Here is a 14,414-nt window from a genome sequence, read left to right as displayed (position 1 = left end):
CTGTCCAAAAGGCTCACAAGAATAATGTTCACATAATGATTACAGAAAAATATTTTTTAACCAATTAGGAACAGTATATGTATTGGTTATTTGATAATTTTCAAAATAAAACAGATTTTACATTTTACCAAATCTATTCACAAGCAGATTTACATTTCACCAAAAACTTGGATCTATTTTTAATCATCAGAGTGAACATTTATTTTAAAAAGTCTGAAATAATATCTTTATGAACATGTTTTAAGATATGAAGTGTTCACAATGCTAGAGTAATGAGATGGAGACCCTAGCCCCTGCCACATTAAATGGGCCAGGCAGCAGAGTATAAATTTCCTATGGTACACTGAGGTAACTTATATCACTTTACTTATGAGCACCTAAAAGACACCTAGCTCAAGTGTTAAGATAAGAGTAAACAGAGTAAACACACAATAGTCCGTATCTTCAGTAGTTTGTAATGTGAATGCTTAAAAATTAGTTCACTGGCAATCTTTTATAGGATACTAACAAATGAAATTGAAGTTAATTTCCCAAACTCTTGGTTTTTGAAGTTCAATTTCAATGTCAGGTTTCTAAGTTGTAATAATGAGCTGGATGTTCCCTTCCAAATTAAAAAGAGCATTTCCTCTAGGTGTTTTCAATTCATCCCCGTTTTTCACTGAAATATATTCCAATTACCTTCAAGAGCTAGGAAATTACTTCTATAAAAAGCTTAATGAAAAAAATTAGGCTGTTTGAAGTAAGGAAGACAGCAATTACTATTAAATCTATAATATCTTTATTTTTAAGATACATTTTAATATAAGAGCCACCCCCCAAAAAATAGAATGTGAACATATAAAACAAAGTGCTTTCCAAAGCAAACACTTGCAGCATCGCACCCTCCCCCCAACTCCAATATTACTTACTCGGACACGCGTGCTTGGTTCATTTGTATTTCCCATCATATCAGAAAAGCTTTGCTCGCACAAGTGCAATAACACAACTAGGTAGAGACCAGAGCTGATAAACTCATACTCAGCCTTTAACAGGGAAGCAAACGAGAAAAATACGGAGAATGAAAAATTAGTAGAATGAGATTGATACTCAGTATACTGATAAGCTAGAGGAAATGTATTTGTAATCAGTTTCTAGGAAGAGATACAGTGCCATCTATTAAAAAAGAAATAAAAAGCCATCCCTCGTTAGTTTCGAAAAATTTTACTAATGTTATATAATGTGTTCAAATAGGTGTTCTTTATTCTCATATAGTCTTCCGTTATGTAATTATTTATATAAAAGTGGGGAAAAAAATCATGTGATGGTAAAATAAATGCTCTGGTTCCCTATAAAGCTCAAAATAGATTTCTTTGCACAGATGGCTGTAACTGTTTACTTAAAAATTAGCATTTCATCTATAGCTGTATCAATATATTACATAACTAAAATCCTATTCTGAAAGGTCAAGTGTTTCTTATACAATTTAACTAACTTCAAGGCAACAACAAATACAAAAATGAACTTAAAAAAAAGGCAGTAGGGCGCCTGGGTGGCTAAGTCAGTTAAGCATCTGTCTGTCTTCGGCTCAGGTCATGATTCCAGAGTCCTGGGATCGAATCCATACTTCTCATACTTCTCTGTCTCTCATGAATAAATAAATAAAATCTTAAGAAAAAAAAAAAAAGCATAGTAAAGTAACTTCCAGATATTGCATAGAAATTTGCAGTGGGCAAAAACAGTTCTTTGGCTTAAAGTTGTTCTGCTGTTTTGAAAGTAAGAATACAAAACATGAATATAATATTATTAAAAATCTAAACTGTTATGTAATTGCTACACAGTGAATTATCTGTAAATTGCATCATTTTCTCATAATAAAGTTATCTGAAATTAAGAATTGTATGTTCTTAGTACGAACTTGAGCGAGTTACTGATTATAGAGATTCTTCAGAATACTCAACAAATTTCAAATTGATAAAAAGTTTCTCTAAATACTTCATTAACTGCTTATTTTTAACTCAAAGGTAATCATGTATCTAGGAGATTTAAAAAAAGAATTTAATGGTTATCACCTTGAAAAAGATGAAGGCACTGGATAATGAAAAACTAAACTGTACTTAAAATGAAGGTAGTTGTCAGGCCACTAGAATCCATGATTCACAAAGAACAAAGATGTTAAAGCCAGGAAGCTTAATCACAACTGTCATTTTTATAATGACTCCACCCAGTATTTCCTAACACCTCTAAATTATTTAAGAAGTGGGTCATTAAAATTCTTGAAGAACAATAAAAACATTCCTCGCTATATGAAAAGTCAAAACCACCTTCAAGAGACATGATGGAGCACCTAAGAAGAATGGCAGGAGAAAGCCATCCTTTGAAACCTACACTAATTTTGAGAAGATTAAAAAAAAAAAAAAACCCAAGAACAAAAAAACCCACAAAATTCTTTGCATTATTCCACCTTTCAACACCCCCTGCCCATTCTATAAAATACCAATGTCCAGCTGTCTACAGAGACGTCTTAAGAATTTAAGACAATGCATTACTCGGACTGATATTCCTTTTGGAGTACATTTTAGATTGTGCTTCAAGAAAGAGCAAAACAATAATTAACATTAAAGTTCTATCTATACTACAGAACTGCCTAATGTTTCATTCATTAAATCAGTGACTCTTAACCTGGAGGTAAGCAATTAGCTTCAAGAGATCTGGGAATCCCTAAAATTATATACAGATTTTGTGTATATGTATATTTTGTAAGGTGTGTTTCTGGTTTTATCCAGATTTTCAAAGGGTATCCATATTCCCACATTTAAAAAGTGAAGCATGCCCATAAAAGATCATATATTGCATGTTTCCATTTGTATGAATATATCCAAATTTCATCCAATTTGTATGAAATATCCAAAACAGATAATCCACAGAGACAGAACACAGATTAGTGGTTGCCAGGGGATGGAAGAAGGGGGAAGGAGCAATTGCTTAATGGGCATACGATTTTCTTTTAGAGATGAAAATGTCCTGGAACTAGGTAGAGGTGATGGTTGCACAGCACTGCAAATGTATTAGTACCAATAAACTGTTTACCCTAAAATGGTTCATTATATAAACTTCACTTCAGCTAAAAAAAAAAGGGGGGGGGCACCTGGGTGGCTCAGTGGGTTGAGCCTCTGCCTTCAGCTCAGGTCATGATCTCAGGGTCCTGGGATCGAGCCCCGCATCGGGCTCTCTGCTCGGCAGGGAGCCTGCTCCCCTCCCCCCTGCCTGCCTCTCTATCTACTTGTGATCTCTCTCTGTCAAATAAATAAGTAAAATATTTTTAAAAAAGGGGGGGGGGAGGTGCTCATTACTCCTTCATTTAAAAAGTGCTTTTTCAAGCATTCATGCATTCTCTCATCATCTTTTTATCAAAAATATGCTAAGCACACTTGGATAATATAGCCCTAGAGCCATCCTTCGTAATCTCTGCCAACATCTTCCCTCTTCCCCTGAATTTTCCTTTAAAAAGGGGAAAAAACTGAGCTCTAAGCTTCAAGAAAAAAAACTGATCAAATCAATGGGGGGTGGGGGTGGGGAGGAGTGATCAATACATACCAAAAAAATCTGAGAAATGAGGAAAATATTTGAAATAAAATCTTAATATGATCAGAGAAATCCCAACATTATTCATTATATAATTAATAGCATGACTGTAGTGATACAATTCTGAAGGAAAGAGAAACAATGTGAACTTGGAATAAATGATTTCATGTAAGATAACTTGTTCAACATAAAGGTAGGAGTGGGAACAGGGCAGGGGAAGTGGGGAATAGGAAGAGTAGAGGGAACCAGACAGGAGTAAGAACAAGGGGCATCAGATAGATTCATAAAAAAAATTATTCCTAACATAAAAAATATAGAACTAGGATGCAGATGTGGGGACTGGTGTTTTAACTATTTTCCAGTACTCAAGAGGCATTCACAACTGAGACAGCTATGGGGAGAGAAGGTTGGTATTACTACTTTGGGACTAATTTTCTAAGCTTTTATTATTTTCAGGTTTATTTAAAAGACGTATGATGAATTTTATTTTAAACCCAGAATCTGTAACTTGGTTATTTGCCTTTCGTTTTAAAAAGTTAGAGGAAAAATAATACAAAATTATAAAATCATATAATTCCTAATGTAATAACAGAATTATATTAAAACCATTACTATTATTATTTCAGTGTCGGTTTTCTGACCACGTTTTAATCTTTTCTTCAAGAGTTGTCCTTTAAGCATAGAATAGACACTTACCAAATTAGGCAAAATATACTAACTTGTTCATTTGCATGAGCTCTATGTAGTTCATGAATATCAAAATCCTCCAGGTTAAGCTGCAACTTCTCTTTACAGAGTTCACAGGTGGTTACGGCCTCTAATGAAGAACCTGGTAAAATAAAAAGTAAAGTTTAGTTCTGCTATGTCTCCACAAATATTTTTCCTTGTAAAGTTCTTTTTGAAAAAGATTTTATTTGAAAGAGAGAGCCTGAGCAGGGTGGGAAGTGGAAAAGAGGCAGAGGGAAAAGCAGACTCCCCATCGAGCAGGGAGACCAATGTGGGGGTTGATCCCAGGACACTGAGATCATGACCTGAGCCAAAAGCAGCTGCTTAACCAACTTAACAACCCAGGCACCCCTCCTTGTAAAGTTTTAAGCTTAGCATATAAGTATATACTCTATACATCAATATATAATAAAAATATAAATACATTCTACATATTAAGATATATATTCTATGTATCAATATATATAATCAATATATAGAAAGGAAGGAAGACTACATTGAGAACACGGATATGCTTGTCAGGTTCTAATCTACGGTATTTAGGCCCAGCCCATTATTTAGGTATCTATTGTTTTTTTGCCTCCCAGAAATGCACGTACATCTCCACCCCTGATGGTGGGAAGCTGACAATGGAATGTCGTCTGTACTTCCCACTTCCTCAAATAGCTTGACAGGATGCCATGAAAACAATTTTAAGTAATACAGTATCCCAAACAAATGAGTCACCCTATACTCAGGGCAGTATCTTTGATATCACAATATAGACCTTTTGAGCTCTAAGAAATGTACCTTCCCTAATGAGGGGAAAAAAGGAATCCACTTCTGTCCTTTCAGCCACAAAAGGAGTGAAGTTCTGATACATGCTACAACACCGATGAACCCTATAAACTTGCTAAGTAAAATAAAGCAGATACAAAAAGGACAAATATTATAATATGATTCTATTTATATGAATTATGTAGACAGGCAAATTCAGAGAGAAAATGAGCAAGTTACCAGGGACTGAGGAGAAGGGAGAGGTGGAAGTTGCTACTTAATAGATACAGTTTTTGTTTGGGGTGATGATAAAATTTTTCAAGTGGGCAGTGGTGATGGTCATACAGCATTCTGAACGTATTCAATGCTACTGAGCTGTACACTTAATAATGGTCAAAAGGAAAATTATATATATATAGTTTATCAAAATTAAAAGGAAAAAAAAAAGCTCCTTCTATCCCATATACATTCAGTTATTGGTTACTCCTCAGCTTCTGGGTCTAATAGGTGATAATCTAATTAAACATAGCCATTTTCACACCTCCACCCCACCATCTTTATTTTTAGATAGAGCTTTAAACCGAAAAAGATGTCCTAAAAGTTTAAGAAGTCACGTTATTAACAGGGTAGAGGTTTAGATTCAATTCAACTAACATTTGTTGACTTTGTTATGTGCTAAGATTTAGAAGGAAAAGGTAGCAAACCCTGTTGTCTTCAAGTAGCTCTCAAACCTCTTAAAACAGTAAATTTGGCATGAAGTCCAAGACAGCAATGGTAATTTATATGCATTTTCTTTTGAAAATACTCAATAGAAAGTGAGTGCTATTGTGAGGTAATATGTTGTCTCAAAATGTCCTGTAGTCAAACTACATAAGATATTCACAGTATTTCAAGGAATGAATAAAAACTAGTTGTGACTGTTGCTGCTATTTTAGGAGTCTAACATACTTAAAGATTTTGAAATTAAAATGCCATCTGGAATATTTTAGTAAAAAAATTAGTATTATACCACTGACAACTAAATTCAGGGAAAGTTTGTATTATGATCTGAAGAGGAATATAAAGAATGTGAAAGATAAAATTTAGCAGACATTTCCTAAAACTATCTTCTGATTCAGAAGCCAAGTATTATTATAAAATATGGACCTTGGAGACAGACCAGGTAGTACAAATTGTTACACATCTTAGGGATTCATTTCTTCTCTTCTAGGAGTTAAGTGACTTCTAGAACATTCGAAAAGGTCATATATAGCTAAGAAAAGTCCATTTATACCTACATTGTTTAGTCCATGACTCCACATATACCCCACCTCATTCAGTAGGCCCTGACTGCATCTGTCTAAACTCATAGGTCTATAAACTTGCTTTATACATCTCTGCACATCCTGCAGAATTTAACAGTCCACACATGGCAGCTGCTTAATAAATGTTTGTATCAATCTCTACCAGAATGAATATTCTACCAGACAGGTCTTCATGTACGTATGAGAAAGGCTTGTGAAAATTTGTCAGGAAGGTTCAGATCTTGAGATCTTTACATTCATTTGACCGTATCTTAGAAAGTACCTATTATAATCTGATAAAATCCATCAAACTGAGTATTTGCCACATGCCTAGTACTGTGAGAAACTATAAACATCATCTCATTTGACCTTCACAACAACCCTGTGTGGTAAATACTAGTAATACTACTCATAACGGAACTGAGGCCCAATCCCAGAACTACTTAAGAGTGTCTAAAACTAGATCTAGGCATCTTTGTATCTAAAAACTCTACTGGGTAATTGTGACCCAGCAGCCAGGGTTGAGAACCAATGTTAACAAACTTACTAGAGATCCTCCAGGTTAAGTGTTAGAGCCATTATGCCAATCTCGGCTTGTATAATTCCAAAATGCCAATGTTCTTAACACTGTATTATCTGTTTTTCTGCCTACACAACACTAACAATCTAACTGCAAATATTAGCAGAAGGTGAATCACACTGTTTTTCATTCTGGTAATGGCTAACATTCCTGGGCCCTGACTGTCAAGAACCAACGCTTCCATGACAAATACTCATTTCATCTTAATAAGGCCCAAGGGCAGTGATAACAAAGCCAAGAGGCTGTTGTAACACCATACAGCTAAGAAAAGGCTGCTACAAATCAGACGCATCTGTCCCACAGCTTTGCGATCAGACTACCTTAAAACAAAAACATAAACCCCCTACCCCATGGAGGCCTTGCTACCTAGCTACACACAAACAAAATTTTCCCAGGAGCCTCATAATCTCTAGCTTAAACAGGTTACCCAATGCTTTCAAAAGATTATTAAAATTTGTATTAATGCCATCATACTTCACAAATGATTTTCCTAAGTCACCAACTGCAAGACTGTCAATCTCATACTGTGTCCATTTATTAATCTGATCTAATTTCCCACCCTACTCACTCTACTAGTTATTTTCACTATGTTCTCTGGTACTCATGGTCTAAACTTCTCTCATAACCAGTCTCTTTTTTGATTAATCTCTTTGACTTCACACCTAAATCACAGTGCCCTTCTAGACTATTACATACTTTTTTCCCACAACCCTTTACACCTCAGGACCAAGAGGTAGAAATAAATAACCACATACCTATTGCTATTTTGAAACTCTAAGTCCCTCCTCTTTCTTAATAACTTTAGCACCTGGCTTTCCAACTTTATCAACTTACTTCTTGGCCATTTCAATATCCACACACACTTCCTCAATATCTGTGCTTCTAAGTATCACCCTTCCCCACCCTGCCACCCACTATGGTCATATCCTTGACTTTGTCATCATAGTTTACTGCACTACCCTTAAATTTGTATTTTAGGCATTTTCTCCAGTGTACCTAAAATTTCTCATCAGCCCAGTTTACCTACTCTGGCAATTGTCTTCAATGTCAATGAGACTCAAAGACTTCTAACCCTACACCACTTTCTGATGTCCTTACTCCCCCTCTTGATTTTCATTTCCATGGCCATCACAACTATGTCCTTACAAATATCCTTAACTCCCTTCATATTTGCCTAACAAAGGTCCCAACACCAGTGACCCCAAACCCCTGTCTATATCCAGCCATCTGCAAACTGCTTCTAAAAAATGTACATCTCACTTTTAATCATATTCACAGCCACAGATTTTTATGGACACTCGTACTTCCAGAACCCTAAAAAATGTCTTTAAGTATTATTTTCCCTATACATCAAAATCTCTTAACCTGTCCTACAATCAGCTAAAGACCTTACCTCCTTTTATTAAGAAAACAGAAGCAATTATACAGGAATTCAAGCAAGAATCCTCTCATCAAAGCAACAAACTGATCAACATTCATATCTACACCAGCCTTGTAGATACAACGTAATTTTTTTTCCTATTAAAGGCTAAAATTTTTTTCCTTCCATTCTATCTTTCATTAAAATAAAACACGCCCTAAAATCTCCCACTTGAAACTGAAACAAAAACACATCCTATGACCCTATTTTACTCCCTAATTCCTCCACCTTATCACCAGTCTCCTTAACAATAAAGCTTACTGAAGAGGGGTCTATGTGGCTGTTTCCTGTCTTACCTTGTTTTCTATTAATCATGCTCATGATTCCATCACTCCACAAAAACTGAAACCACCGAGGACATTCATGCTACCAACTGCCATTTCTTTGTTCGAATCTCTTTGTGATACTTGGTATGTTTGATCATACCCTCTTTAGAACACTTTCTTCTTCTGGCTTACACAACACTGCATTTTCTTAGTTTTCTTCCTACCAGATTGTGCCTGCTTCTCAGATCTCCTCTGCTCCCACTAAATACGTGGGTGCCCCAGGCCTCTGTCCTGGCCTTATTCCTTTGACACCTGTTCTTGCTCTAGGGACTTTACTTAATCCCATAGCTTAAAATTATTACTTACGTGCTCTAATTCTCCAAAATGTAACTTGCAGCACTAATGATTTCCTGAAACAACAGGTCTGTCTAGCTAACTGCCTAGATCACATTTTTAGATGGTTTTCTAATAAGCAGTTTACGTCTAAAACAGAATTATTTCCTGCCCCACACTTATTCCACTCCTACTCTTTAAGTTCAGGAAATGGCCCCACCATGTACTCAGTTGTTCAACACAAAAATACCAACTTCTCAAACTGTTCTTTCCCCTTCACCACATCCAATCTATTGGCAAGTCATACAGAATCTACCTCCCAAACACACTAGAATCCAACCATTTCCACTCACCATCTCTTTTAAGATAGATTCCTGGATGGACTCCCTACCTCTATTCTTGTCCCCCTAAAATCCATTCTCCACAAAGCAGTCAAAATAAAATCATTTTACTCCCCTGCCTTTCAGTGGCTTCCCATCACACTTAGACAAAAATCTAAATTTCAGACATTAGTTTTAAAAGTCTTAAATGACATAACCTCTGCTAATCTCAACTATCACCCTTCTCCTTGTCCACTAATTATACTCTTGCCACACTGCATTTCATTCAGTTCCTCAAACACACCTGTCATATTACCTGCTACCTGAAAGTTTTCACACTAAAAGCTTCCTCAGTTGGAATGCTCTTGCTCTCATTTTGGAACAGCTAGCTCCTCTTTGTTCAGTTCAAATGTTCTCACCTCAACAAGGCATCCCTTTAACGCCCCATACCACCACAAAAGCAAGTGCCTTGTCTGTCCTGTTTACCATTCTAGATCCCACATCTGGAACTGTGCCTGGCTCCCTAATGGGTACTCAATTAACAATGAATCCCTATAGTAACCTTATTACTACTCCACAACAGCATTAGAAACAAGTATTTCTCAAGGCCACATAGCTGGTAAACAGTAAGCATGACTTTTTCAGAAAGATTTTACATAAGGATCAACTGTGATAATCAATTATAGTTACCCAACATCTATGAAAAAGTAGTTTGTTGGGTTAATAAAATACAAGAAACACTACGAAAAATTTATGAAGCAAGACTAATGAGTGCTTTAAAAAAAAAAAAAGATTTTATTTTTTCATTTGACAGAGATCCCAAGTAGGCAGAGAGGCAGGCAGAGAGAGAGAGAGAGAGAGAGAGAGAGAAGCAGGCTCCCCGCTGAGCAGAGAGCCCGATGCAGGGCTCGATCCCAGAACCGTGGGATCATGACTGGAGCTGAAGGCAGCGGCTTAACCCACTGAGCCACGCAGGTGCCCCTAATGAGTGCTCTTTAACGCTTTTGCTTCAAAAAATAACATTCTTTTGAAAAAGAGTGTAACTCTGACAATTAATTATAATCAGATTTGCTAACTAAAATACATTTGTATGTATATCTCTTAGAAAACCTGTGAAAACAAAATACATAAAAAGATAAATCTCACCGGAGTTAATTTTGGCCTGTAACCACTTTTTCATACACTCTTGGTGGACATACTGCAAACTTCCTGTGCACTTGCATGGCTCTATCAACAAGTTAGATGATGATGCAGCTGCCATCTGACAAATTCTACATAAGTCACCTTCTTCTTCTTCAGAATCCTCTAAAAGGAGGCTAGAAAAGAAGGAACATTTCATAAACAGAGTTATGATAACTCATCCTGGTTGGTCATTTCCAAACATACCTATCTCGAACGTCTTTGTTATTTCTACTCATGTTCTGAGTAGAAAAAAGCAAAAACCTTAAAAAACAGCGACCACCATAAAAAAAAAAAAACAGTTCAGTAAGAATAAAAATTATATTTTAAAGATAAACAGAACAGGGTATATCCTATTATCTTCAAATGCTTTAAGTAATTTTCTCTTTGATATCACACTTTAAGTTTCTTATTTTTCATGATTACTTTACAAACATACCTAAGAGATTTTAATTTCTGTATCAGACTACCTTCGATTCCAACAGTATAAAGGAATATACTTACTTACATACTTACCACTTTTCTCCCCCACATCCCCAATAAAGTCAATAAAGAATGACTTGTTTTTTTCATTTACATGCTATCAGAACCACATATATTTAAACTGATAAAACTTTTTGTATTTAATCACAGTAAAAGACAACAGGCTTTTAAATTCTCCATTTCCCCCTCCCACAGCAATGTTATTCAATTACCCTGATTTTTATAGGGCAGGCTTTTAAAGTGTGAAGACTTTCCATTAACCTATGTTCTCTATTTAATAGGCCAACATGTACTGCTTAATTTAATGCAAGATGATAGTGTATATATATATAATTTTTTGTTAAAATCCCCATTACCTTAGTCTATTGCTGGAATGAAAGAGTACTCACAACTGAATGCTTAAACTGCTACTGAAATACAAGTGGATTATACAGGTTCCTAATGAATTTAGAAAAAGATGTGTGGAAAGAGGATTAGATGTATAACAATTAGGTGACTATCATGCTCTAACTGAACCAGAGATATAACCTCAACCATAAATATTTATGTTTTACCTTCAGATTTAACCTTCTTTGGCTTACAGTTTCAATTTTTTTTTTTAGTTGGGGGGGTTCAGTTTTTTAGATTCTTATTCATTTACCTGTGGAGTGTCTTAAAATCTTCAGTTATGAGCAAAATATATAATAAAGGAATACACACAGTTTCTATGACAAAATAACCAACAAATGCTACTTTATAAACTATCTAATTAGACAGAGTGATGCTGGCTTAATTTCTCTCTGGTAATTACTAAACTAACGCTTTGCTCTCTGTTTATACCACTGGTTGCTGAATTCCTCAGCAGACAGCTTGTAATGAGAGGAAGTTGCTATAATGACATTAAAGCTAACACTATCAGGACAGTGAGTGAATCGTTCTCCAAGGAAAAACAGCAAACTTTAAGTGCAGGAAGAGAATAGTCCCATGGTACAATTTGTCCTACATAAAGAGAAAAGGGAATATAGTGGCCTAATGTCCAACATCTTAGGCTCCCCTTTATCCCCAGAGGTTTAGATTTGAATGTATTTGTTCTTTAAAAAATCTAAAAAGATAGTAACAACTATGATTCCCAACAATGCCATTACATTAGGCCTTTATGAACAAGAGAAAACAAAAACACAGAATACCTCACAGCCTTCACTTTACCTAAGTCTCTTCTTCTGAGAAGTATGTTTTACATGTACTATCCTAATCTGTTTTTATCAGGAAAATTATTTTTTATAAAAATTATCTTAACAGATTGAAAAACTAAGTACATAACATGACAAAATAATCAAGTTGGGACTAAAATTTCTCATTTTTATCTTTACTCTTTTACCAGAGATTTTTAAGCAATCTTCAACGCTACAAAGATACATTTGCATAAGAAGATTCTAAGTCCTGAATTTAAACTAGTATTTCCATCAAATATTCATAATATACAAAGAATATTCAGTATATACCTGGACTTCAAAAGTAAAATAATTTGTGTAAATGATTTTTACCTCATTCCAAAACAGTCTGAGATAATAAAAATAAACGGTAAATAAATCTTACTAAAGGTTAGACAGATTGTTCTGATAATCCATGACCACTGAGGCCCCTTTACCAATCCCATTTAGCAGCAGTATATCAAGAAAGAGGTAAGAGATTAAGAGTTTTGACTTTTGTGCATCTTTATCAAAAGCTGGTTAAAAATAATCTTTAGACAATTTATTGATGCAATCTATACACCCAGTGTCTACCTTCATTATTAATTCTCATCCATTTCCTTTGAGAACCTAACATCTCAGTGGATATAAATTTTAAGAAGAAACCTTAGATACCAATGTTATGAGAAGCCATTTTAGAAAAGGACTCCTTCCTCTAATCTGCTCTATGCTTTATCAACTTATGACAGGTATTCAAATTTACCTCTCTTTTATTTTCTGCAGTCTCTCTGGGTCTCTTGAAGGTGCACTTTTAGTTTTATCACTTTTTCCATCAGATGAACTCCAACCTGAAGGAATAATATCTACAGTGATCATGACATTGTCGGTTAAATTATTTCCAAGTGCTGGGGGGACTGCAAATCGAAATAAGGAACCAGGAAGGATCCCTGTTATTCCTGTATTTCTTCCACTGTGGGCTGAATCTGATGTGGAGCCACCAGTACCAGCATTACTCGAAGCCGCAGATGCCTGTGATCTGCTGGCAGTAGCCCCAACAGGATCACTCTGTGCTTCAAGGTGAACCACTTCATTTGATTCTCTTCTAAACATATGATGAGATCTAGGTGGTATATCAGAGGTAGGTATCCTTGAAGATTCATCTCGTCCCTCTCGTCTCCTTCTAGAGAACAAAGGTGTGCATCTATTTCTAAGTGAGGAAGATAACCATGGTCCTGTATTTCTACCTTCAGATTCCTGGTTAAAATTTTCTGAATCTGGCTCAGAGCTATGATTTTGGCTAAGAGAGGACAAACCCCATCTTCGCCTAAGAAATCGAAATCCCTGAGAAGCTTCAGATGCCCTATTATCAGGGACATCAGAAGATGATGCTGCATTGCTACGAGACTGTGAAGTTGTCAAGATTCTTGGAGACACATAGGAATTTTCAGAACTCAACGATCTTGTATTCAAGGAATCCTGGCTAGATCTTCGTGAAAAAAAGGTAGATGACATACTAGAAGCTATACGCGACAGCAATCTCCTGGTTGAACGTCTACCTTCATTGTCAGAAGATTCTTGAAATGATCTTTGAGATGAACCAACCCTATCTGAACTGCTTATGGTTGAGGTTTCATCTCTATTTGAAATATAAGAAAATCCAGGTTGTGTACTGCTTTGGGGAGATTCCAATTCTCTTGGAGAAAAATTTGATCTTAGAGAATTTCTACTGGAGTCCCTAGAACATGGTATGGTCTGATGTTCAGAAGGCATTTGGTGGTTTGTAGATGATGTATTCAACTGTAAAGTGCTCACGGAGTGATCTTTTGGTCTTGCTCCCTGTGAATATGAAGAAGGAACTCTGTCTTGAACATCTATTTTTGAAAGAAAAGAAAGATACCAATGACATGAAATAAAATTGGAGTATTATTAAATTTGCATTTATTAATTACTGCAAACTGAAAAACTGGATTCAAACCAAATACTGCTATATTATAATATACATCTTAACTGTTATAGAAAAAAACATATACTTCTCTTTCTATACCTCTGATAAAATACAGTACTGCTGCTAAGTCAATACTGTAAACTGAAAAGGAAGAAATGTGTCACAGCTTATGAAACAAACATTTAAATCTACTAACTTCTTGAAGGTTTAACAGTCACAATTTGTTAATCAGAAATTGATATGGTAAAATAATATCTAAATGGACAAGGAATTTTAAATGGGACAAATAATTCAACATAAATGATTCTAACAAATAAAGGCAAAATCATACTAAAGAGACAGTGTTTTTGGAAATTCTTACTCCGCAATAAGCATAAAACTTATTTCACACAA

At 35.4% G+C, this 14,414-nt stretch overlaps 1 protein-coding gene across 4 annotated transcripts in view; it reads right to left on the bottom strand.

Moving 5' to 3' along the window:
- The window catches only part of MARCHF7 (membrane associated ring-CH-type finger 7), a 51,148-nt gene that overhangs the window by 4,636 nt on the left and 32,098 nt on the right, over positions 1-14,414 (bottom strand). For all 4 annotated transcript variants that reach the window (XR_009403100.1, XM_059394041.1, XM_059394038.1 and 1 more), the window contains exons 5-8: positions 12,840-13,947; positions 10,392-10,561; positions 4,281-4,390; positions 909-1,022 (exon numbers count right to left, since the gene is read on the bottom strand). Coding sequence is in view for 3 of the 4 variants with exons in the window: in XM_059394041.1 (XP_059250024.1) it covers positions 909-1,022; positions 4,281-4,390; positions 10,392-10,561; positions 12,840-13,947 (1,502 nt within the window). In the remaining variant the exon portion in view is untranslated. The remainder of the gene's footprint in view (positions 1-908; positions 1,023-4,280; positions 4,391-10,391; positions 10,562-12,839; positions 13,948-14,414) is intronic.

Source organism: Mustela nigripes, chromosome 3 (genome assembly GCF_022355385.1).
Source record: "Mustela nigripes isolate SB6536 chromosome 3, MUSNIG.SB6536, whole genome shotgun sequence".
Classification (NCBI taxonomy): domain Eukaryota; kingdom Metazoa; phylum Chordata; class Mammalia; order Carnivora; family Mustelidae; genus Mustela; species Mustela nigripes.
This window is presented reverse-complemented; position numbering and strand designations above follow the sequence as displayed.